General features: G+C 65.4%; 1 protein-coding gene across 1 annotated transcript in view; it reads right to left on the reverse strand.

Moving 5' to 3' along the window:
• ELL (elongation factor for RNA polymerase II) overlaps positions 1-25,079 on the reverse strand; it is a 48,187-nt gene extending 23,108 nt beyond the window's left edge. The window contains exons 1-2 of the mRNA XM_068164853.1: positions 24,909-25,079; positions 1,118-1,165 (exon numbers count right to left, since the gene is read on the reverse strand). Coding sequence (XP_068020954.1) covers positions 1,118-1,165; positions 24,909-25,043 — 183 coding nt within the window. The 5' untranslated portion in view covers positions 25,044-25,079. The remainder of the gene's footprint in view (positions 1-1,117; positions 1,166-24,908) is intronic.
• Positions 25,080-25,435: the final 356 nt, after the last annotated feature.

Below are 25,435 nucleotides of genomic sequence, written 5' to 3' on the forward strand. Positions count from 1 at the left end.
TGCAGACTGCTGCACTTCCCTCCAGGCTGAAGGCTGCAGGAGGGCAGAGCCCCACAGGTCCCTCCAAAGGGCAGGGAAGGCATCTGGGGCCTTCTGGAGCCTCCTTCTGCCATGCAGAGCTCTTTGCTCTCCTCCAGCACTCAATCACTCACCCTGCACAGCTCTCCTCCTCCCTCTGCCAAACTCCAGCTGCAGATTTTGATCTGGGCTTCCATGCTGAGCTTGCTGGGCAGTGCAGTTGTAAACAGTGAAAAACCCAACCTGGACCTTGCTGCCCCCTGACCTCCCCAGGATGAGCAGCTTTGGACTTTCCTTCTTCCCAGCCACAATCAGATCTCTGCTGCTGCCTTCTGTGGGGTGAGGCTGCACTCAGGAGGTACAACAGGCAAGCAGGGCTGGGCTGGACCTCCCTGCCTGCTGCTCTGCAGCCTCTGGGAGCTTTGCTGTGCCACCACAACATCCCAGCCTGCAGCACTGAGCTCAGAGCAGTGAGAGGAACTGAGCTCCATTCCCCTTCCTTGTGCAGAGCTAAGCACAGCAACAGGGACCCAAGGGCCTGAGCTCAGTGAGGAGCTGCATGGCTCTGTCAGGACATCACCTGCTGAGGCTGGGGCAGAGCCTTTCAAGTGCCTGTGAACACCCTGGGGGAGCTCAGCCAGGGGCACACCAGTGGGAGCAGCAGAAAGCAGTGGTGGTGCTCCCAGGCCCTGCACAGCTGCTGAGTGAGGAGCACCTGAGCAGCCTCCCAGCACTGCCTGCCAGCCCCACACCAGCTGCCCCAGGCTCAGCCTCTGCTCACACAGCAGCAAGGCTGCCCTGGATCATGGCACCAGCACAGCTCTGCCAGGGCTGAACCTTCCCTCCTTGTCCCCAGAAAGCTGCACTTCCCCACCAGCAAAGCCTGCTGGGGCTGCTGCTCTGCCCCCAGCAGGGTGAGGAAGCCTCCTTTGGGTGGGATCTGAACACGAGGAGGGGGCAAAGCTTTCCTGGAAAGCTTCCTGGGCCACATCTGCACCTAGGAGCAGCACTGCCTGCCCTGGGATCAGCACAAAGGCCTCCTCAGATTCATTGTACAGCTCAGCCAGGAGCCTCCCACAGCACCCCCAGAGCCACTTACCCCTTGGCTTCCTTGGAACTGGATTACTGGCTTGGAGGTCACAGCATCCTGCAAAGACAAGCAGGGGAAGTGAGATTACCTTGGGGAGGTTGCAGCCCACACTCCCTGCCAGAAGCCACTCAGCAGGGACTCCACCTGTGCTGTGCTGGGACAGGGAAGGCTCAGGGAACTCACAGAACTCCAAGGGAGGGAAGAGACAACCTCCTGAAAGAGAACCTGGAGCAGCAGCAGGGCTTAGCCACCCCACAGCAGGGGGGGCTGGGAAGGGACCTCAGCAGATCAGCCAGCCCCAGCCCCCTGCCTGGGCACCCCTGAGCAGGGCCTGGCCCCAGCCTCCTGCCCCCCACAGCTCCTTCAGCTCCTGCTGAGCATTGCTCAGCTCCCTCTGGGGCTGCTCTGCTCCAGGCTCTCAGCCCCAGGGCTCTCAGCTGCTGCTCCCAGAGCTGCTCCAGGCCCTCAGCAGCTCTGCAGCCTCCCCTGGGCTCTCCCCAGCAGTTCCCTGCCCCTCTGGAGCTGGGGAGCCCAGAGCTGGCCCCAGGCCTGCAGCTGTGGCCTCAGCAGGGCAGAGGAGGAGGAGGAGAACCTCCCTCACCCTGCTGGCCACACTCTTCCTCAGGCACCCCAGGACACCCTTGGCCTTCTTGGCTGCAAGAGCACATTCAGCAGAAGCCAACCTCTGAGCACCCCCAGCCCAGCTCTTCCCCCAGCCCCACTGCAGGCAGCTCAGCTGTGTCTGTGTGCTGCTTATGTAAGGCTGGAGTTCAGCTGTGGATATTGAGAGGAAAAAGTTATCCCAGCCCCAGGTCTGAGGACAGCCTCAGCACATTTTTTCCAGCAGAGAGCTGGCAGCTCCCTGCACAAGCAAACTGCAGCCTCAGTGCAAAGCCTGCTGCCCAGCTCAGCAGCAGCCTCTGCCCCACACTCCTGCCCTGCTGCCCCCACAGCCCCCAGCTCCTGCAGCTCTGAACCCCCCCCAGAAGAGCAGCCCCAGAGGGCATCTGCTCAGCACTCAGCAGGAGCTGAAGGAGCTGTGGGGGGCAGGAGGCTGGGGCCAGGCTCTGCTCAGTGGTGCCCAGGGACAGGGCAAGGGGCAGGGGGCACAAACTGGAGCCCAGGAAGCTCCATCTGAGCAGGAGGAGAAACTTTGGTGTGAGGCTGCTGGAGGCCTGGAGCAGGCTGCCCAGAGAGGCTGTGGAGCCTCCTCTGGAGAGCTTCCAACCCCCCCTGGGCACTGTGCCCCTGGGCAAGCTGCTGTGGGAGCCCTGCTGGGGCAGGGGCTTGAGCTGGGTGAGCTCCAGAGGACCTTTCCAACCCCACCATGGGACTGTGACCCCCCCAGGGCTACAGGAGCAGAGTGCTGCACCCAGCAGCACAAGAGTTAAGAGCCTGGGAGCTGATTTGCACCTCCCCTGAAACCTCTCTCAGTGCTTTCAGGCCAGGAGGGAGCTGAGCCCCAGCACACAGCAGCAGATTCACCACCCAGGAAACTCTTTTGCAGCCCAGCTGAGGAGCTCCTAGCAAGGCATCACCCCCAGAGCCCCTCCAAGGGGGGCACAGACCTGCAGCACAGCCCAGAGCTCCCCAGGGAAGGGCTGGGGCTGAGAGCTGCTGCCCAGAGCTGTGCAGCCCCCAGGCAGCCCCCAGGGAGCCCCCAGGCAGCCTCCACCTCGCCGGGAGCAGATTCCTCAGTGCCACGCACTGCATACCACAGCAGGCTGCTGGCAGGGGCTGCCCAGCCCCCTGCTCCCCCCAGCATGAGCTGCCCAGCCCCCTGCTCCCCCCAGCATGTCCTGAGCCAGCCCCCTGCTCCCCCCAGCATGAGCTGAGCCAGCTCCCTGCTCCCCCCAGCACGCCCTGGGCAGCCTGGCCAGCCCCCTGCTCCCCCCAGCGTGCCCTGGGCAGCCTGGCCAGCAAGCCACAGCAGCATTCTTGAGCAAACAAGAACATGGAACGTGAGAGAGAAGGAAATGTGGCTGTGGCAGGCAGGAACCCAGCAGGCTCTCAGTGTGGAGCTGGGGCAGCCAGGCTGCACTGCCCCAGGCCCCAGGGACAGCCCTGGGGGCTGATCAAGCACAACAGCAGCAAGAACCAGCAGCTCACAGAAGAGCCCAGGCTGGAAGGGACCTCAGAGACCAGCCCCTGCCACAGCAGGGACACCTCTCAGCCAGACCCAGCTGCCCCAGGCCTCATCCAGCCTGGAAGGCTGAGCAGAGGGCAGGAGGAGCAAGCAAGGGGCAGTGAGGCCCAGCAGCACGCAGGCAAGCTGCTGAGATGCTCCAGCAGAGCTGGCAGGGGGGGTGCAGGCAGCCAGGGACAGCCCCAGACAGGACCAGGCCAAGCAACCAGCTGGAAACCTCCCCAGCCCCTGCAGGGAGTCAGAGCTCACTCAGGAGCTGCTGGGGAGGCCTGGGCAGCACTGCTGAGGGCACAGTGCAGGCACTGCAGGGGGGAAAGGCCTTGGCCCTGCTCAGCATCGCTGCCTCTGTGCTCCCCTGGGTGCTCAGAGCCACAGGGAGCAGCAGCTGGGAGCCTGTGCTGGGCCAGGGGAGTTCACTGCCTGAAGGCTTCCTGCACTCCTGTAGCAGCAGCAGCTCCTGAGGAGGGCAAGCTGGGACTGGGGATGAGGAGGAAATTCTCTGCAGGGAGGCTGGGGAGGCTGTCAGGCTGCCCAGGGGTGTTCAGGGCCAGGCTGGATGAGGCCCTGAGCAGCCTGGGCTGGGGGGAGGGGTCCCTGGGCATGGCAGGGGGCTGGGGCTGGCTGAGCTGTGAGCTCCCCTCCAGCCCAGCCCCTTCTGTGCAGCTCTGACTCTCAGAGGTCTCTCCCAGCCACAGCCATTCTATGAACTCCTCTAAACTCCTCTTCAGTCCTTTGCCTGACTGCTTTGTGCTCTGCTGCCCACACAGCCTGGCCCAAAGACAGGCACCAACCCTCCTCCTCTTCCTCAGCTTCTCAGAACAGCTGGGCAGAGGGCAAGAAAAGAGAAGGGTCAGCCCCAGCTGGGGAGGAACTGGCTTCAGACAGAGCCAGGGGCCTGAGGAAAGCTCCTGCAGGAGTGAGCAGAGCTCCAGCACCTCCATTCCCACCTCAGACCACAGCAAGGCAGACCCAAAGCAAAGCAAATGCACCCAGAGGCTCACAGGAGCCTCCTCAGGGCCCCACAGGTCATTAGCAGCAAGAGCTACAAACCCCCTGGGAAATAAATGCCTTGGAACAGCCTCACAGCTCCCAGGGGCTGCCTGGGAGGTTGCTGCTGCTGCAGCTGGCCCAGGAGAGAGGCCTGAAGCAGGCAGAGACCAAAGGCCTCTCCCAAGACCTTCCTCTACCTCCTCCCACCAGCACAGCAGTGAAACAGCCTCCTGACCTTCCCTGTGCCACATCTGTCCCCTCTGCAGCTAACCCAGCCTGGGGTCCTGCAGGACAGCTTCCATCTGCAGCCCTCCCAGAGGACAGAGAGGCTGCAGGGGGGACCCAGCCTGGGGCCTGGCACTCACAGATCCTGTCCTTTGTGTTGACCTAAGCTACAAAGCCTTCCAGAGCTCCTCATACCCTCCCCAGGCCTCAGCATTCAGCCCCAAGCTTCTCAGAGTCCTGGGGATCTGAGCACATCCCCAACCCCTGGAGCAAAAGCTGAGCTGCCTGCTGAGGGGAGGGTGCTCAGTGCCAGGGTGCTCAGTGCCAAGGGGGCAAAGGAAGCCCTGGGAATGCTTCTGGAGGGTCTCTCTACCTCCTTCCAGGGATGGGCACCTGCAAAGCCCCCATGCAGGAAGAGATCTGGGCAGTGAGGGTGGTGAGATGCTGCAACAGGCTGCCCAGAGGAGCTGTGGAGGGCCCAGCCCTGGAGGTGTCCAAGGCCAGGCTGGATGAGGCCCTGGGCAGCCTGGGCCAGCAGGAGCCCTGGCAAGGGGCTGGAGCTGGCTGACCTTTGAGGTCCCTTCCAACCCAACCCCTTCTGTGATCCTCTGAATCTCCCTGGGCTGCAGTCCCCAGCCTGAGCCACAGACTCCTTCCCTTGCTCCTCCTGAGCTCACCCTGAAGGCAAAGTGCTGTCAGACTGCAGCTGGCTGCTGGGACCAGCTCCACCCCATTCCCTCAGCCCAGGCCTGAGCAGCAGGATCTGTCTGGGGCAGAGGCCTTCACCACAGACCAGGTCTGCAAAGGGGCTTTGGATGAAGGCTGAGGAGCTGGAGAGCTCCCAGGGGCTCTGGAGAGCTCCCAGGGGCTCTGGAGAGCTCCCAGGGCTCTGCAGCTTGCATTTGCTCTGATCTGTCACCTCCCTTAGCATGCAGGGATGGCTGCCCACCAGCACTGCAGCCCCCAAGCCCCTCCAGAGCCAGGCACACAGCACTGCAAGCAGCAGTGCAGCCAGGCAGAGCTCCCCAGCCAGCAGGCACAGCGCTGGGCTGGACCTTCCCAGGCTGCTGGAGCTGCCAAACCTCCCAGCCCTGCCTGGAACTGCAGCTCCAAGTGGGCTCTGAGAGCACCCAGGTCACCTCCCCCCCAGGGCCACAGCCCAGGAGCTTCCCCAAGGAAGGGAGAAAACTTTTCCTGAGGACTTACTTAAATGCCAGCTCAGAAACCCCAGCACAGCCCCCTGGAACTGCTCTGGGCCACAGGACTGCCCCCTGCCAGCACTGGAGGCTGCAGTGCAAGCACTGAGCAGCAGAGCTGTGCCCCCCAGGACATACACACATGCAGGGGGGACACCAGAACAAAGCCCAAAGTACCTTGGAGCAAGTTCAGAGCAAGCCCCAGGATGAGGCTGGGAGAAGCCCCAGCAGCCTGAGAGAGAGCTTTGGGAAGCAGGGAGCCAGCCCCCCCCAGCCAGCAGCCTGGGTCAGCAAAGCAGAGAGCAACTCAAGTCCCCTCTCAGCAGCATGACATCAGGATGCCACCCTGCAGGCAGGAGCTGAGCCAGCCTGTGGCCTGCCCTTGTGCCTGCAGCCCTCAGCTGCCTGCAGCCTGCCCTTGTGCCTGCAGCCCTCAGCTGCCTGCAGCCTGCCCTTGTGCCTGCAGCCCTCAGCTGCCTGCAGCCTGCCCTCCTGCCTGCCTGCAGCCTGCCTGCTGCCTGCTGCCTGCCCCCCTGCCTGCCTGCAGCCTGCCTGCAGCCTGCCTGCAGCCTGCCCTCCTGCCTGCAGCCCTCAGCTGCCTGCAGCCTGCTCTCATGCCTGCCTGCAGCCTGCCCTTGTGCCTGCAGCCTGCCCCCCTGCCTGCCTGCAGCCTGCCCCCCTGCCTGCCTGCAGCCTGCCCCCCTGCCTGCCTGCAGCCTGCCCCCCTGCCTGCCTGCAGCCTGCCCCCCTGCCTGCCTGCAGCCTGCCCCCCTGCCTGCCTGCAGCCTGCCCTTGTGCCTGCCTGCAGCCTGCCCCCCTGCCTGCCTGCAGCCTGCCCTCCTGCCTGCCTGCAGCCTGCCCCCCTGCCTGCCTGCAGCCTGCCCCCCTGCCTGCCTGCAGCCTGCCCCCCTGCCTGCCTGCAGCCTGCCCTCCTGCCTGCCTGCAGCCCTCAGCTGCCTGACCTGCGCTGCACAGAGCCTCCTGAACCAAGCAGGGCAACCCTGGAGCTGGAGCCAGCCCTGCTGCAGAGCTCATCCGGAGCCCTCAGCCTGAACCAGTGAGCAGGGGTGAGGCAGAGCCCCCCCGGGGCCAGGCAGAGCCCCCCCGGGGCCAGGCAGAGCCTCCCCCCCGCCCCGGGAGAGCTTCGCTCCCGGTGCTGCATTTGCTAACCAAACCCTCAGGCTCCAGAGGCACAGCTCAGGTGCCTCTGGCACTGCCCATGGTGAGCAGCAGCCCACAGCTGTTGGGCAAGGTGGGCTGGGAAAAGAGCTGCAGAGTGCCAGGGCAGCGCCAGGGCAGTGCCAGGGCAGCGCCAGGGCAGTGCCAGCTGCAGAGTGCCAGGGCAGTGCCAGGGCAGTGCCAGCTGCAGAGTGCCAGGGCAGCGCCAGGGCAGCGCCAGGGCAGCGCCAGGGCAGCGCCAGGGCAGCCCTGGAAGCGTGGAGCCGAGGCCCTGCTCCCAGGAAGGCTGCCAAGAGGAGGCTCAGCCCCCGGCAGAGGCCATCGCTGCCTCCCCTCGCTGTGGCTGCAGCAGGGCTGCCCAGCCTGGGCCTGCAGCACCTGCCCCAGCACGCAGCAGCGCTGCCAGACTGCCCCCAGCAGCAGGAACCACCGAAGGCCTTCCTGCACCCCAGGGCCAAGCAGTGCCCCAGCAGCTCCCCGGGCTCTGAGCAGGACACCCAACTGCTCTGCAAGTCCCCGGCAGGGGGGGCTGCGGGGGGTCTGTCCCTGCAGGGGGGGCTGTAGGGGGGGCTGCGGGGGGTCTGCCCCTGCAGGAGCAGCAGGCTCTGCTCTGCAGACAGTGGGTCTGGGGCTCCCAGAGGTCCCTGAGGAGTCAAGTCCCTGTCCCCAGAGGAAGAGTCACCTGCCAGGGGAAGGCCACTGCAGAGGCACAGCAAGGGCAGAGCAAGCCCAGGGGTCACAGGCAGAGCCCAGGCCAGTGCCACAGCCACAGCACCCTTGAGAGGCTCTTCCCCTGCAGATGGCCTCCTGGTGCCTGGGTCCCAGCACTGCTGCTGCCAGCTGCCCGGCAGCCCTGCCTGCCGTGGGGGCACAGAGCAGCTGCCCACCTGGCAAGGCTGGGAGGCTGTGCAGGGCCACAGCCAACAGGAGGGGACCTGCAGCCAAGGTCACAGGCAACAGAGATTAGAAGCAAGAGGAAAAGATCAAAGCTGGGTCTGTGGCTCCCAATTAACTCAGAGAGAGTTCAGTTCCTCCAGCACTGCTGCAGCCAGATCCAGCTGGGAGGCTCCAGCTCCCCTCCCCACGGCCCAGCTCTCCCTTCCCCTGCCTGTGTTTTCATCTTTGCTTTCCTGGGGAGTCCAGGGACACCTCCTCCTCATTAAGCCCAGCAAGAGAAGCAATAATCATCAAGTCTCAGCTCTTGATGCCTGGCACCAGGCCGCCAGGGGAGCTGGAAGGTTGATCCTCTGCAGTTCAACCGCTGCAGCCTCCCACCAGTGTCACTGCTAGCAGGCTGGGGGCTGCTCTGCTGTGCAGCCAGCTCCCCCAGCCCCCCCAGGGCCTGGGAAGCAGGGAGGGAAGGAGAAGCATCCCCTGCATCCCTGGGCAGCTTTCACTGCCAGCACCACTGTCCAGGCTGCCTGGTGAGCAAGGCCAAGCACTCACAGCAGAGGACACTCTGCAGTCCTCAGGAGGTCTCCATCCCAGCTGCAGCCCCTGGCACTTTGGATGCAGTTCCTGCATCTTTCCTCAAACCAGGTCTCACTTCTTGCTGCTGGATTTTCTGCCTCCATTTCTTCCTCCTAAAGGCTGCTCCAGCCCCTCACTGACCCAAGAACCAGCTCCAAGTTACTTCTCACTCAGTGCTGCACTCTTGAATCCAAACTGCCCACACCTGCCCCAGGCTCTTGGGCAGCCCTCCCCAAGCCAGTCCCCACGACAGAGCTTCAAGCACACCCCTGCCTGCTCCACAAGCACATCACAACCCAGCAGAGCTCTGCACAAGCTGCCAGGGCTCCTTCCTTTCCTCCTCTGCAGCTCAGACCCAGAGCCAAAGCAGGGAGGCAGAGAGCAAGCTGCAGGAGCCCTGCCCCAGGCACCGGTGCGAGGGCAGCGCCGCGCTGGCAAACCAGCACCAAGGAGCGGGGCAGAGGCGCTGGGAGCGGGGCAGAGGCGCTGGGAGCAGGGCAGAGGCGCTGGGAGCAGGGCAGAGGCGCTGGGAGCAGCCGGGGCAGAGGCGCTGGGAGCAGCCGGGGCAGAGGCGCTGGGAGCAGCCGGGGCAGAGGCGCTGGGAGCAGGGCAGAGGCGCTGGGAGCAGGGCAGAGGCGCTGGGAGCAGCCGGGGCAGAGGCGCTGGGAGCAGCCGGGGCAGAGGCGCTGGGAGCAGCCGGGGCAGAGGCGCTGGGAGCAGCCGGGGCAGAGGCGCTGGGAGCAGCCGGGGCAGAGGCGCTGGGAGCAGGGCAGAGGCGCTGGGAGCAGCCGGGGCAGAGGCGCTGGGAGCAGCCGGGGCAGAGGCGCTGGGAGCAGCCGGGGCAGAGGCGCTGGGAGCAGCCGGGGCAGAGGCGCTGGGAGCAGCCGGGGCAGAGGCGCTGGGAGCAGCCGGGGCAGAGGCGCTGGGAGCAGCCGGGGCAGAGGCGCTGGGAGCAGCCGGGGCAGAGGCGCTGGGAGCAGCCGGGGCAGAGGCGCTGGGAGCAGCCGGGGCAGAGGCGCTGGGAGCAGCCGGGGCAGAGGCGCTGGGAGCAGCCGGGGCAGAGGCGCTGGGAGCAGCCGGGGCAGAGGCGCTGGGAGCAGGGCAGAGGCGCTGGGAGCAGGGCAGAGGCGCTGGGAGCAGCCGGGGCAGAGGCGCTGGGAGCAGCCGGGGCAGAGGCGCTGGGAGCAGCCGGGGCAGAGGCGCTGGGAGCAGCCGGGGCAGAGGCGCTGGGAGCAGTCGGGGCAGAGGCGCTGGGAGCAGCCGGGGCAGAGGCGCTGGGAGCAGGGCAGAGGCGCTGGGAGCAGCCGGGGCAGAGGCGCTGGGAGCAGCCGGGGCAGAGGCGCTGGGAGCAGCCGGGGCAGAGGCGCTGGGAGCAGCCGGGGCAGAGGCGCTGGGAGCAGCCGGGGCAGAGGCGCTGGGAGCAGCCGGGGCAGAGGCGCTGGGAGCAGCCGGGGCAGAGGCGCTGGGAGCGGGGCAGAGGCGCTGGGAGCGGGGCAGAGGCGCTGGGAGCAGGGCAGAGGCTCTGGGAGCAGGGCAGAGGCGCTGGGAGCAGGGCAGAGGCGCTGGGAGCAGCCGGGGCAGAGGCGCTGGGAGCAGGGCAGAGGCGCTGGGAGCAGCCGGGGCAGAGGCGCTGGGAGCAGTCCTGCCTTGGCTCCTGCAAGCAGCTCCAGGCTGGGGCCTGGGGGAAAGGGAAATGAGCACAGCCCAAAGCCTCACTCCCTGGTCAGAGCAGCAGCCCTGCAGTGCTTCGCCCAGAGGAGGGGAGGAGAGGGTCTGCAAGCCCAGCGAGGAAGCCTGAGCTGGGCAGCTCCTGTGGCCTGCAGCCAGCCCTCCCTTCAGAGCAGGGTCCCTTAGCACAGCTCAGTCTGTTCAGATACTGGAAGTTAAAGATAGGGCACCAGAAGGAAGGCAAATATTGGTATTGCTAAAGTGCAGGCAAAGGAAAACAAACTCTTGGCTGTGCCTGTGGCAGAGTGGATTTGCTCTGCAGCAGTTTGCAGCAGCAAACAATTCCACCAAGACACTTCCTGGGCTGCCCCCAGGGCCAGCAGAACCCCAGAATCCCAGAGTGGGCTGGAAGGGAGCTCACAGCTCAGCCAGCTCCAGCCCCCTGCCATGCCCAGGGACCCCTCCCCCCAGCCCAGGCTGCTCAGGGCCTCATCCAGCCCGGCCCTGAACCCCCAGGCAGGAGGCAGCCACAGCCTCCCTGGGCAGCCTGTGCCAGGGGCTCCCCAGCCTCACTGCAGAGAATTTCTGCCTCCTCTCCACTCTCAGTCTCCCCTCTCCCAGCTCAAAGCCATTGTCCCTCAGCCTGTCCCTCCCAGCCCTTGCCCAGAGTCCCTCCCCAGCTCCTCTGGAGCCCTTCAGGCACTGCAAGGCTGCTCTGAGCTCTCCCTGCAGCCTTCTCCTCTCCAGGCTGCACAGCCCCAGCTCTCCCAGCCTGGGCCCATGGGGGAGGGTCTGCAGCCCTCTGATCACCTTCACTGTCTCCTCTGGACCCTCCCCAGCACTTCCATGTCCCTCTTACCAAACATTCACTGAATGTTATGGGTTGGAAGGGATCACTGAGCCCAAGCCCCTGGCAGAGCAGGATCACCTAGGGCAGGTCACCCAGGAACACATCCAGGTGGGGCTGGGATCTCCCCAGGGAAGGGACTCCACAACCTCTCTGCAGCCTGCTCCAGGGCCCCAGCAGCCTCACAGGGAGGAGCTTTGTCCTTCTGCTCATGTGGAAGCTCAGCTTCAGCATCTGCACTGCAAGGCAGCTGAGAGCCCTCTGCCTGGCCAGGATCCCATCCACGCTCCAAACTCCTGGGTGCTCAGCTCTGGCCTGCAAGGCTGCTTGCTGGTGAGCAGGGCTTCACTGCAGCTATCAGATGGTCCTGGGGAGCTGGGAAAGGACTGAGGAGGAAAACCCAACAGAACAGCCCCAGCACAATAGGCTGGAGAAAGGGAACTGAACCATCCCAAAGCCCAGGGAGGTGACAGCAGCTCTGCCTCTCCTCAGGCTTTGCCTCAGCACCTCCAGCAGCCAGGCAGCAGCAAGGCTTTGGGTCTGCTCAGAGCAGGATTTCCAAAGCCATTCCTGTAGTGCAGGACACTGAATGCAGGCTTTGTGCCTCCTCTGGAGGCAGAGGGAGCTTTGCTCTGCCTCTCTACTGGGGACCTGGCCACCTCTGGCAGGCAGGCAGGGAGCACACTGGGGACTGTGTGGGCTCAGCTGTGCAGCCCCTGGGCCCAGCAGCACCCAGCCCAGAGGGGACACTTCCCACCAGCAGGAGAAGCTCTGGCTGGGCAGTGTGGAGATGGAGCCCTTCCTGCCCTGCTTCCCCCAACAGGCTGACAGCAGCTCCCAGCACTGCTGTCCCTGACCCTTCCCCCCCAGCAGGCTCAAGCTTGGAGCATGGCTCAGAACTGGGCAGCCCCAGAGCCTGGAGCCATGAAACAGCAGGGGCCCAGAGCTGCTCCCCTCCTGCAGGGGCCCAGAGCTGCTCCCCCCCTGCAGGGGCCCAGAGCTGCTCCCCCCCTGCAGGGGCCCAGAGCTGCTCCCCCCCTGCAGGGGCTGGCAGGAGGGGCTCACCTGCTGGGAGCTCAGCAAGGACACCTCCAGACCCCCACACCACAGGGAGGGGACAAGCAGGGCCCCAGTTCCACAGACCCAGAGCTCCCACTTCACAGAATGGATTGGGCTGGAAGGCAGCTTCAGGATCAGGCAGCTCCAGCCCTCTGCCACGGGCAGGGACACCTCCCACCAGCACAGGTTGCTCAAGGCCTTGAACAACCCCAGGCTTGGAGCCTCCACAGCTTCTCTGGACAGCCTGTTCCAGAGCCTCCACACCCTCCTGGGGAAGACTTCAGCCCCAGGTTTAGAGCTGAGACCTGTCTGGGCTGCTCCCCAGCAGGAGCTCTCCTCCTCTGCTCTCACCACCTCTGGACACACTCCACTGGGGAGCACAGCTGGGTGGTGTGTGGGGACCTCCCCACCCCATTTACTGGAGGTCTCAGGGCTGCACTGCTAGCTCCAAAGCCAAGAGCTCCCAACCTCAGAGCCCAGAGGAGGTTAAGACAGCAGGAGCTGCACAGAGGAAGGAAGCTGAGTGCTTAACAACCCAGCTCCAGCCTGCAGAGCTCAGGCAGGACTCTAATCCCACAACCTCCCAGCTCCACTCAGCAGCAAGATCTCATTGAAGCCCCAGGAGAGCAAGGAGGGCTGAGGGCTCCAGCAGTGCCAAGCAGCCCCAAGCCTGTCTGAAAGGAAGGAGGAAGGATCCTCCATGGCACCAGGTGGGGTCCAGTGACACTGAGGCACTTGGGCTCAGGACCTCAAGCCCCAAGGCTGGATGTGTGCAGCCAGCTGAAGCCAATTAAAAGCAAACCTTTTAACGACTTCCACCATGCCCACTGCACTCTGCTGCCTTCCAACCACTTCTTGTGGCTGGGCTGTTTTGTTGCTGTTTTAAAGCTGTCTTTCTTCCACCCATCAGGTTCCAAAGCTGCTCAGCCAGCACCAGAAGCTGGTTAATGACAGCAAGGGAGCTGCACACAGACTGCCAGCAAAGCCACAGGCTCAGGGAGCTGCTGGAGGAGAAGCTGGCACTGTGGCATCCCAGGCAGGGGAAGCAACAAACAGATCCAGACCAGATCTCTGCAGAGCCAGACAAGGTAAGGCTGCTTGCAGAGCCAGGATGCTCCTGGAGCAGCCTCCCAGCTGGCTGTGGCAGGCTGCTGCTGCAGAGCAGGAGGCATTTAATTTGCTCCCATTACAGCAGCACTGGGTTACAACCCAGAGCAGAGAGGCAGTGAAAGCTCAGCAGCTGACAGCTGCTTCTGACCTACTTTTAACTGGAGAAGAGTCAAGGAGCCGAGGAGGCTGAGGCTGAAGGTGCTGGAGCTCGGAGTGCTGGGGGGCAGGGCTAGAGCCCCAGCCTCAGCCAAACTACCACAGAGCTGCTCAGGAGCTGCAGCTCAATGGCAAGTGACATCCTGGGGAGGAGGGACAGGAGGGCTTGAGCAAGATGAGCACGAAGCAAGAGAGGCCTTGCAGGACCTCCATCCACCTCCTGCCCCCCGGCTGAGGGGTGGCTGTGGGGCAGTGGGAGGCCAAGGCCAGGAGGAGAGACTCAGGGCCTGAAACACAGCAAGGAAGCACTCAGCAGCCCAGGCTGGGTTTAAACCTCGTTAAGCAGCAGCGAGCTGCTGGCCTGCCCCGGCAGAGCTTCAGCTGACCTTTGTACCACCCCCAGCCTCACCAACTGCTGGGAACAGGGGGAAGCAGCAACCAGCAGCAGAGCCGAGCAGGCAGCCTGCCCCCGGGCCGGGGGAGCCAAGCTCTGGCTGTCTGAGCTCCAAACAACAACAAAGCAACCACCTGCCAGCCCGGCAGGGCACGGAGAGGCAGCTCCCGGCAGGGTGCTGCTGAGGGGTGGTGCTGAGCCCTGAGCCCTCTGCCATCACCCCGGGCACACAGGAGGGGCTATCAGTTAATGAACAACACGAGCCTCGGGCTGGGCTTCCACAGAGTGTTTTCTCCACTTGCATCTCCGCATGGGAGCAGAGAGCTGAGCCCCCTGTGCCCCCCAGGCCTCCCCTGGCAGGCACCGGGGCTGGGTCACTCCCTAGCTGCTGCTGAGGAGCTGCTGCAGCAGCAGCCTGGGGCTCATCTGCCCCAGCACACTGCAGAAGGGCAAGGGAGAGGGCTGGAGGGAGCTGTGCACCCACCCCTGAGCAGAGCTCCCTGCTGCAGAGCAAGCCTGGGCCAGGCTGCTCCCTGTGCCCAGCTCCATCCTACCCACACTGAAAGGGAAGCACAATTAGCAGTCTGCCAAAGCCCTGCTTCAGATGATCTTCAGACATCCCTCAGTCAGAGCCAGCCCTGGAAAAGGTTCTGACAACCAGAGCCAGCAGGAGCCCAGGGCAATGCCCCCAGCACCCCCAGGAGCTGCAGGATGCTCTGCTGGTGGCTCGGGCAGAGAGCAGGGCTCCAGCTGAGCTGATGGTTCCCCACCATCTCCAAGGGAGACTGAGTGATGAAGTGAGCACAAATGCCAGGCTCTCCCAGCACTGAGAGCAGCTGCCTGCAGAGCCCTCCAGCTGGAGGTCCTGAGAACCAAGCTCAGTGGGTCCTGGGCCCTGTCACAGCCTCCTGCCGCTCCCTCCCGGGGTGCTGGCTGCCTCCCCCAGCACCATCTCCCAGGGGTGCTGGCTGCCTCCCCCAGCACCATCTCCCAGGGGTGCTGGCTGCCTCCCCCAGCACCATCTCCCGGGGTGCTGGCTGCCTCCCCCAGCACCATCTCCCGGGGTGCTGGCTGCCTCCCCCAGCACCATCTCCCGGGGTGCTGGCTGCCTCCCCCAGCACCATCTCCCAGGGGTGCTGGCTGCCTCCCCCAGCACCATCTCCCGCGCTGCCAGCAGCCTCCCCCAGCACCATCTCCCAGGGGTGCTGGCTGCCTCCCCCAGCACCATCTCCCGGGGTGCTGGCTGCCTCCCCCAGCAGAGTGCAGGCAGCTGGCTGGAGAAGCCACCACCAAGTCAAACAAGGTGCTGCCTCTCCTCCAGCCAGCAGCACAGAACCTGCCCTGTTCCAGCTGCCTCTGTTTGCACTGCCAGGCAGGCCGGGCCCAAACCTGCTCCAAAAATACAGCGACAGACAGCAGAAGAAAGAGCACTCTCTTCTGCACTGGCAAGGCCTCTGCTCAGCACTCAGAGGCTGCCTGGCTCCCCACGAGGACACCTGTGAAAGTTCAGCTCACACCAAACCCCAGAAAGGAGCAGGCAGAGTGCTGAGATAAGAGGAGGGAAAACATTGCCCTGCTGCCCAGACACAGCCTGGCCAGGCACAGGGCTCCCACCCCGGGAGCTCGCAGCACAGCAGCCCTGCGGCCTGCCAGGGGACAGGGCCAGCTGCTCTCATGCAGCCATGCAGGAGCACTGCTGTGCCCTCAGCTGGCTCTTCAGGGTCTGCCCAGGGCTTGGGGGCTACACCCAGCACCTTGTGCAGGCTCCAGGCTGCTGAAGTGCTTTGCCTCAGCAGAGTCCGTCCGAGCTCAGCATCACAGTGTGCAGCTCCTGCTGTCCCTGGCCACAAATTAGCCTTCGTGGCAAGCCAAAGGCCTCAGTGTGGAGTGAGTGGCCTTAAGTGGGGGAGGGAGCCAAAGGCTGCAGCAAGATGCAGGCTGCACCTCCACCAGACATCCCTGCTGCAGAGGAGGGCAGTGGGCAGCACTCCTGCAGCACCAAACCCCCTGGGCACTGCAGCTCTCTGCCTTCCCTCGTGGAGAGCCCCAAGAGCAAAGTGGCCTAGCTGCTGAGGCAGGGATCCCCACTGCTCCCCTCTCATGCACCAAGGCCTTAGCAGTTCACAAGCCCCTGGGGATCAGCCCATGGGAAAGTGTCTGCAGCTGCCTTGGGTCAGCACTGAGCCCCAGGTCAGCTAAGGGCCTGCTCCAAGCAGCCTGAGCCAGCCCAGCTCTGTTCAGAGAGGCTGAGCTTGGTTTACTTCATCCATCACTGACTCAGCCCCTTCCCATCCCCACACTCCCACAGGTGAGAAGCTGCTGTGTGGGGACTCTCCCTCAGCACTGCTCTGCTCCCAGCCTCCAGCCTGGGACAGCTTCAGTGGAAGCTGCTTGGCTGCAGCCCTCTCCTGCAGAGACCACCCCTCCCCCCTGCAGTCAGGAGAGGGCTGGCAGCCACCCCCCACACCCCCAGGCCAGCTCTGAGGTGCAGGGGACCCAGCAGCTTCAGGACCTGCCAGAGGCCTGAGGGAGGGTGGACCCCAGCGAGGCAGCGCAGCAGCAACCTCCCCCCGAAGAGCAGGGGGGGCACAGGGAACCAAAGGCTCCTTTCCCACTGAGGATCTGGGGGAGACAAGGAGGCTGAGCTTGTGGGCAGCACCAAAGAGCTCCCATCCAGAGAGGGCAGGCAGGGAGCAAGGTCACTGCCGCAGGGGCCCCTGCAGGCACTTTTCAGGAGAAACTGGCCAGCAGAGCTCCCACACACTTCTTAAGGCACTATTTATGGGAGCAGAAGTTGTGCTTAACTCTGAGGGAAGCAGCAGAGGTCAGGATTTGGCCTTCAGCAGCCCTGACAGCAGAGCAGACCTGGAAGCGTCCAGAGGTGCCAGCAGTGCTTCCCCAGGCCTCTGCTGAGGAGCAGGGTCCTGCCTGGCCCCCAGCAGAAGGAACCAAAGCCACCCATGACAAAGCTGCCCGGCTCTGGCCCGCCCCAGCCCTGGCCCAGCTCCTCACCTGCAGCTTCCCTCTGAATCACAGCTCACACCTTGCTCTGGGGTGCTGCAGCCCCACAGCTCAGGCAGGTAATGAGCTGCTGCCACCTAATCAGCTCTGCCCCAGCACCACCACACCTCAGCAGACGCAGAGGGAAGGACTTCAAAGGGCCAGCAGCCCTTCAGCTCTCCCTGGGAGCAAGGGCTGCTCCCTCCTGCAGCCTGCCCCTGCAGAGGTGAGCCCAGGGATCGCTGCCTGCCTCCTTATATGGCTCCCGAGCAGCAGTTCCGCTTGCCCAAGCTCGGGCAGGGTGGAAAACTTTGCTTCCTGGCTACTCCACCCATGCTGGGCTCCAAGGAGCATCCACTGAGCGCTGGATCCGAGAGGGTGGAAGAAGTTACAGTGCTGAGTGCAGCTCAGCTGCCTGGGAGGTGAAGCCAGGCTGGGCAGCTGCAGCGATGCCTGGAGGAGCCTCAGCTCTCTGCACACCTCCTGACCACCCTGTCCTGCCCTGCAGGTGCACCTAAGCCTTCCACACCTGATGGCAGCAAGCTTCACAGCTCCCTCAGGAGTGGGGGACAGGATCTCCTTCCACTGCTTGGTCCACAGGCTCTGGACAGCAGGAGCTGTGCTCCCATCCCAGCTCAGGTGTACAGTGTCCTGCACCAGCCCACCCTGCCCCTGGGGCCCTGCTGGAGCCTGGCCTGCCCTCTGCTCACAGCAGGGTTAATGTGAGTGTCCCTGGCACTGTCAGCTCCTCAGAGCACCACAGAGAAACTCTCTCCTGGTCACACCTGAAGTCACCTCCAAGCCCTGAGCTCTGTGAGGGCAGGAGGGCTGCTGGCTGAAAACGAAGCCCAGGAGCTGCAGGCAGGCAGACAACTGCTTCACCCTCACCCAGTGCCCTTTGCTCTGTGGCTCCTCCAGGGGTCTGGTCTCAGACTGGGGGCATCCTCACTTTTCCCAGCTGGGACTGCCCGTGCCAAGCCCATCCCTGCCCGCCCTGGGCGAGGAGCAGCAGGGAGAGACTTCCCCCAGCCGCAGGGGCTTCTGCCTGCCAGGGCCCAAAGAGCAGAGCCTGCACACACAGGTGACAAACCCAGGGGGGGTTAAGCCCCTTTGCCACCAAGTTCTGCTGACTCTCCTGCTCCCTTCTGGTCTCAGGGCCGGGGCAGACAGACACAGCCCTGCTTGGTTCTCTCCGAGAAGCCAGGAGCCAAAAACAACTGAAGTCAGCGCCGGGGCTGGAAAGGTACAGCACAGCTCACACAAACACAGAGTCTAGACACTGAAATGTGGAAACATGATTCAAAGAACCACAACTGGCACACAATGTATTGATTGCAGCCCTTCAGGGAACAGGCCCTCAGTGGGGAAGAATATGGGGGAAAGATTAAACTGGTGTCCTGCACCTCAGCTGCAGCAGGGATGGCTGCTCTGGGCACGGGCAGAGGGGCTGAGCTGGCAGCCAGGCAGCCCTGCTGGGCCCTGGGGAGGCTTTCCAGGCAAACATGGCTGCTCCTGCTGGAGGAGAGCTCAGGCCTCCTGGCAGCACTGAGGACAGGAGGAAGAGCCACGGGTGGCAGGGGGCTGCTCCTACCCAGGCTGGGGCAGCGGCTGAGCCACGCAGCCAAGGTGAGACCCCAAGGCTGCGGAGGGCTGGGCCCCAGCTGCCCTTGGGAGGCTGCAGGGTGCCTGTGGACCACCAGCCTGAAGCCTGGGTGTGCTGTCAAAGCCAACAGCATGGTCTGAGGTCGGCAGCACAGCTCCAGACCCGCCGGCAGCGCCGCACAGACCACCCCTGGGGGTGCTGCCCCAGCCCCTGCCCCCTGCACTGCCCCAGGACCCTGCCCACAGCCTCCCTGGCAGGCTGCAGGTCCTGCACAGGGGAACAAAGAAGAACTGCTGGTGGCAGCTGGCCTCGGTTTGCCACAAGTGCCTCGGGCTGGGGCATTCTCTGCTGGGGAGGGGCAGAGCAGAGAGTTAACTGCACCAGAATGTGCCAGGGCAGGGCAGCCTCAGGGTGGGGGGAGGTGGGCAGCTGAGGCAAGCAGTGCTCAGGAGCAGTGGCTCTGAGCTACACAAATGCTGGTTTCTTTAAATTCCAAGAGGCACAAATCCAATGTAAAGAAAGGAGAGCCCGAGGCAGGCAGCAGGGCTTCTCCTGGGCTGCCTCCTCTGCAGCAGTGCACACAGGGCTGCCTTTGGAAGCCTGCTGGCCCAGCAGCGCTCTGCACACCCCTGCTGAGGGCTCTGTGGTGCTCCGGGGCAGCCCTGGGTTACCACCAGGGGAGAGCTGCCTCCTGCACATGGATGTCCCCAGGCAACAGAGGAGCTACCAGGGAGACCTCCTATCAGCAAATCCCAGCGCCCTGCATCTAGGTCAGGCTGAGGCAGGTTGCTGTGCTGCTCTGTGCCCACCCTGGCTCAGGGCTCAGCAGAGCTCAGCTCAGCAGCTGCCTCTTTGCCACCAGCACTGAGCCCACTCCACACAATGGCTGCTCCCGGGGCAGCGCTCACCTCAGTCACTCGCAGCTAACTCGCTCTCCACCTTCCCGACAGGACAGCTGATGGCTGCGCTGCCCCTCAGCCCCTCCTCTCAGCCCCCCAGACCCGACCCACACCAGCCCCAGGAGGGCTCCGGGCCGAGGGGCCTGGGCCCCCAGCACCTCCCCGCCCTGCCCAGAGCCCTGCAGCCGCCCTGCCCGTGCCGGGCACCCTCCTGGGCACTAGCAGCAAAAGCACCCAGCCAGCCCCAGAGTGCCCCCCGGCAGGGCACAGCTGGCAGGGAGCAGCGGGGCGGTGACACAGGCAGCCTGAGCTGGGCCCCGGGGGTGCTGGGCCCCGGGGGTGCTGGGCCCCGGGGGTGCTGGGCCCCGGGGGGTGCTGGGCCCCGCACCGGGCAGCGCCACCGCGAGGGGCTGGGCAGGGCCGGTCCCGGGGAGGGGGCAGCTGCAGCCCCCAGGCACACCTCAGAGCTGCTCTGCTCCCCCCAGCCCCCAGAGGTGCACAGGTGAGCTGTGGCCACCCTGCCCCTGCCAAAACCCAAGTGACCAGGGCAGAGCACCCCGGGGGGGCTGAGGGGAGCCCCCCGGTGCTGGAGCATCGGCTGCAGGCTCCTGGCTCCCGGAGCTGCCTGGGAGCAGCAGGAGCTGCTGCAGCGCACGGTGCCCAGCCGAGAGGTCAGTGGGAGATGGACTGCCCCGAGGAGACCTCTCTGCATGCTGTGCTCGGTCAGACGCACCTCAGACAGAGGGAAAAGAGAACCCCAGCAGCTTCCCTCCCAGCCTCTGCCGCTCCGTGGAACAAGGAACCGGCCCCAGGATGTGCTGAGAGCGAGGTGGGGGCTGGACACAATCACCACAGCCCAGCTGCTGGAGCCGCTGATAGCAGGGGAGCGAAGCAGCCTGCTCACACAGCTCAGAAACCCCACCCGGCCCCCCCAAAGTAATCTAAGGGTTAGCCTCCGGCCCTGCCTCCCCTGCACTGCTGCTGCCCGAGCTGCAGGACTGCCCGAGCTGCTGCTGCTGCCCGAGCTGCTGCTGCTGCCCCAGCTGCAGGACTGCCCGAGCTGCTGCTGCTGCCCCAGCTGCTGCTGCTGCCCCAGCTGCAGGACTGCCCGAGCTGCTGCTGCTGCCCCAGCTGCTGCTGCTGCCCCAGCTGCAGGACTGCCCGAGCTGCTGCTGCTGCCCCAGCTGCTGCTGCTGCCCCAGCTGCAGGACTGCCCGAGCTGCTGCTGCTGCTGCCCGAGCTGCTGCTGCTGCTGCTGCCCGAGCTGCTGCTGCCCGAGCTGCTGCTGCCGGCACTCAGGCTGCTGGACTGCCCGAGCCGAAGGGGCTGCTGCTTGCAGGGCAGCCCCACCAGCCACGAGGACTCTGCCCCAAACTTTCTGCTCTCCCTCCGCAGGCAGCAGGCAGCCCCAGGGATGCACTCTGCTAGCAGGAGGAGAGGGAAAAAAAGGCATAATGGGTTTCTAATTTGCCACCGAATCCCATAGCAACTGAACGTCACTTCAGATGTAAATTACAGACAATTCCTCCCCATGCAATTTGAAAAGTACAGAGATGAATCTGTAATTTGAGCAGCTGAGGGCTGGACGGGCAGAGGAGCAGCTTCCGAGAGCGCCGGGGGCCAGGGCAGCGCTGCCGGCACAGCCCCCGGCCCGGCGCAGCCCCCGGCCCGAGCAGAGCAGCCCCCGGCCCGAGCAGAGCAGCCCCCGGCCCGGCGCAGCCCCCGGCCCCGCGCAGCCCCCGGCCCGGCCCGGCGCAGAGCAGCCCCCGGCCCGGCCCGGCGCAGCCCCCGGCCCGAGCAGAGCAGCCGGGCGAGTTCCGCAGAGCCTGCCCCGATTCTGCTGAGGGCAGGGAGCTGTGCCGGTGCCATCGGCTGCCTCTCCAGCCAGCCTCTGATTCATGCGCTCCTGTCACCGACTCACGCTGCCGATGTCGTAAGAGCTTCGGCTCTGACGGACTCCGGCATCAGGGAATTAATGGGACAGGAAAAAACAGGTTGCAGGAAAGCAGGAATGATGCAAAAGGGCTCTGAGATAATTCAATGAACTCTGATTCGAAAGCTGCCTCCTGACACCTGCGAGCAGCTTTCAATTCCCCAGCCAGCAGGAACAGCTTCGCCCTCAAGACCCTCTGATGACAGCAGGAGCCTTCATTTTGTGCTTCCTGCTTCAAACACGGCAAGATGAAGGCTTCCACAACAACCTGCTCAGAAAGCAGAGCCCCAGAAAGGTCTTTCAATAAGCAGAGACTGCGGGGGGGGAGTTTAACCCAAACCTCTCCCGCAGGCAGCAGGAGGGGGGGAAGCAGGGGGCAATGTGCTGCAGTTCGTGCAGCCCCCAACCAACATCTGTGCCCCTGACCTGCCAAGGCCCCCTGGCAGCCAGGCACTGGCCCCAGCTCACAACACTCCCTGGGGCAGGGGGGTAGGAGTGGGGCAGGAGGGAGCTGAGCTGCTGCAGCTGGTGCTGACAGAAGCAGGGCTGCCACTACCCTCTTCAGATCCCCTGACACTGCCAGGCTGCCAGCAAAGCCAGCCCGGGGCCGCAGCCGAGCCCAGCCCGGGGCCGCAGCCGAGCCCGGCCCGGCCTCCACCAGCCTCAGTTAGGTCAACACATCAGCTGCAGGTATCAAAGGGGTGCGACTGCAGCCTCCATCCATCATGCAAGCTCACCAGTCCTGCTCCTCGAGACTCAAAGAGGGCTTTTAAGTACCTGGCAGTCGGGAAGGGCCCAGCTGAGAGCTACAGGAACAGCCCCAGCACTGCCCCCAGCCCCTGCACTGCAGCAGCAGCAGCTGGGCACCTCCTGCCCTCCCACCTGGCATCCCGGGGAAGATCTCTCTTACCCCAAACCCTGAGATGCTGCCAGGACAAGGGGGGTGAGAAGCCGGGGATGAATGCCCCAGCTGGGGACGTGCAGGTGTGCTGGGAGAGGACACAACATCCCACCAGAGAGGGCCCAGGGTGGAGAGAAGGAGAGAGGCAAACAAGGTAGGAGCAGAAGGAGCTCCCTCGCACCTCGGCAGGGGCAGCTAGGAAGCTGGAGGCAGAGCAGAAGTCGTAGGGAAAGTCATGGCCTGGGTCTGGGGGGGGCAAAGCAGAGCCTGCACACACCCCCAGAGGGAACACTGAGCACTGCCAGCTGCTCTTGGGTTACACTGCCTGAGAGCAGGAGTTGGTTTAGGCTCACACAGCAGCCAGGCTCCATTTCAGCAGCGCTCACCCTGACCTGGGACACGTTCGCCACCGCTCAGCCTTCAGCTGCAGAGCTCAGCAGTCAGCAGTCACCATTTCACAACCCTGGGGAGGCAGCTCTGGGGGCAGCAGGTTTCACAAGGAGCAGAGGGGACACTTGCAAGTGTCACCTCTATAAAGCTGGGGTTGTTTTTCAGTTGCATCTCTTTCAGGTGAGCACAACCCCCCTGCTGCTGCAGGAAGGAATCCTCCCCAGGAGCTGGCAGCCCCTCGGCCTGCACCTCTTCAGCAGCAGCTCCGTGGCCTCTGCACGTGCCACAGCCAGAAGCTGGATCAGGGCTGAGCAGCAACACAGGCACCTGTGATCATCTCTTCACCAGGACACAGAGGACTGCAGAGAGAGCCCAGCAGGAGAGCCTCCAGAAGAGCAATCTCTGCCCAGAGCCCTGCTGCAGGCACGGTGCAGCTCCACACCAAGAACCCAACTGCTCTGGCACAAGGGACACTCCAGGCAGGCCAGCTGGCCTGGCAGGGTGATCAGTTCTGGATTATGTAATCCCAATGCATTATTATTAGACCAAGAACAAACTCCAGCACAGCCACCCAAGCCCCTGCCCTGCCTGTTCCCTGGCCGAGGGACAGAGCCGGGGTGCAGGGGTGGGCTGGCTGGGCAGGCTGCAGCCACACCGGGAGCACTGCCGGATTCCAGGCCATTACACAAGGCTGCCCTCACCTCCACCGCACTGCAAGCCAAGCCCAGCCAGAAGGAGCCTCGGCAAGTTCGCTCCATGTGCCCACTGCGAGCCCCACGGAGCCAGAGCTTGGCTGCCCAGGTGTGCTGCGGGGCTGCTGCCCGGCACCGCGGCGCTGGGGCTGGGCCGGGAGCTGCAGAAGCTGTTTATAGAAGTGCAGAGGGAGCAGATGTGCTCAACAGCCTCTAATTGTGGCGTTATTCACTGCACAAACAAGCAGCTCCTCTGCCCTTATCCCTTCCTGCCCACTTAATCACCGCCAGCCTTCGACTATTTCTCTTTCGGGTGGCGGTGGAGGAAGCAAAGTTCATTAGTGGCCCTTGGCCACCCAGCAGCCCCCAGCGCAGGCTTCACGGAGAACACAAACCCCTGCTGTGTGCCAGGGACCCAGAATAGCCTCCCAAAACATTTAACACAGCTGCCCAGACTCTTCCTACTCTCCCTCCCCCGAGAGGAGCCTGCTCCAATCTATAGGAAAAGCTTTCCCTTGCCAGCTTCGCTTTTCCTTCCTCCCGTCGAGAGGGAGCTCGGGCAGCAGCCCCGGCAGGCAGCCCCCCGGCAGGCAGCCCCCCCCCCGGGCAGGCAGGCAGCCCCCCCCCCGGGCAGGCAGGCAGCCCCCCCCCCGGGCAGGCAGCCCCGCTCCGCTCCGTGCCACCGACGGCCGCCGGTGCCGATAAACACTCATTAGGGCACCCCCGATAAGGCCTGGGCACAGTCACGCAGAAATTGCCCAACTCGGGGCTGTGATGTAACCCGCGCCCCGCATTAAAAACAGTGCTGTGACAACACAGGGCTGGTCCCGCAGGAGGGGGCTCCGGCGCCCCCAGCCCCCCGCCAGGTGAGGAGCCGCAGCCTCCCCTCCCGGGGGCAGAGGTGCAGAGGGAAGGAGACAATCATCGCCACAATAAAGATCCCCCCCGGGCAGGCAGCCCCCGGAGAAGGGCAGCCCCGGGGGCCGGCGGCGGCCCCGCTGCTCCTCCCTGCCCCAGCAGCGCCCTGGGTGCGCTGCAGGAACCGCTCTGCAAGGCTCGGGTGGCAGCCCCGGGCTGCGCCCCCCCGCAGCGGGGGGCGCGGGGGGCACCCAGGGCTGGGGGCAGGGGGCAGCAGGCAGGGGACCACCACTCGGGATGCCAGCGCCGGGGGTGGAACCGCGCCGCCACCCCCCCGCCACACGTCCCCGGGGACAGCCCGGCCCCCCCCGGGCCCTCGTCACGTTCCCCGGGGGGGCCGCACCCTCTCACGCGTTCCCGGGGGGAGGGGGCAGCGGGATCGGTGACCGCTCCGCTCCCCAGCCACGTACCGGCGGCTGGCAGGGAGGGAGCCGAGAGCCGCCCTGCCCCCCGCCCCTCACGGCACCGAGACCCCGGCCCCCGGCCCCCGGCCCGCCGCTGCGGAACGGCAGCCGCACGCTGGGTGCCCCCGGCGGCTCCCGGGGGGGACGGCCGGCACCTCCCGCTGCCCCTCGGGCAGACACCGGCGGCTCTCGACCCCTCTCCGGTCACCCAGCAGGCCCCCCGAGCACCACGGAAGGAGCCGGGATGCGCCGGGGCGTTACCGGGAGCAGGCAGAGCCCTGCGGTCTGGCTGAGGCGCCCAGGAGCAGAGCTGCCCCCCGCCCGCGCCGGTCAGCGGCACTGCCGCGGCCGGGAGCTGCCCCTTCCCTCGGCGCCTCACCGGGGAGGGCCCCGCACCGACCGCCCCCCCGCCACGACTCTGCGGTCACCCCCTGGGGCCCGCCCCCCGCCACACGCTCCGCAGTGGCAGGACTGGGCCCCCCCCCCGGTAAGGAAACCTCCCCTCCCCCCTCAACGACGCCGGTGCCAGCCCCGCCGGTACCGCCCGCAGGGCTCCGGCCAGGGCCTCGTGGTCACCGCTCCCCCCCGCGGGGCCGTGCCCACCGCCCCTCGCCCCGTACCTTACAGGCCTGGTAGCTCTCGAAGGCGCGCAGGGCGCTCTCCGTGAGCTTGACGTGGAAGACGGAGACGCGGGTGCCGCGGCCGAGGCGGCCGCAGGACAGCCCGTACCCGCGCTCCGCCTGCAGCGCCGCCATCTTGGGACCGTCTCCCCCTCCGCGCCTGGGCCGCCGGGGCCTCCCGCCGCCACGCCACGCCCCCTCTATGCATTATTCATGAGCTCCCCGGCCGCGGCCCGCCTACTCGCGGCGCCTGTTGCTGGGGCGAGGAGGTGGGCAGCGCGTCCTCCCATTGGTCAAGCCTCGCCGGCCGCCGCGTCGGATTGGAGAGTTGAGGAAGACGAAGGTGGGGATATGCAAATGAGGGCCGCGGGGCATGGCGGGGAGGGTGGTTTGGTGCAGCCCTCCAGCGCTGGAGGACCCCGGCGAGGGGGCGGCGGGCGGGCGGGCATCCCCCGGCTCCCGGGCATCCCCCCGGGGACGGCCTGTGCGTGCCCTCCCCTGGCAGGGCCTGCAGGCCCAGGCCTACC

The sequence above is a fragment of the Melanerpes formicivorus genome, unplaced genomic scaffold, assembly GCF_026170545.1.
Source record: "Melanerpes formicivorus ecotype bairdi unplaced genomic scaffold, bMelFor1.0.p_v2 SCAF_83, whole genome shotgun sequence".
Lineage (NCBI taxonomy): Eukaryota > Metazoa > Chordata > Aves > Piciformes > Picidae > Melanerpes > Melanerpes formicivorus.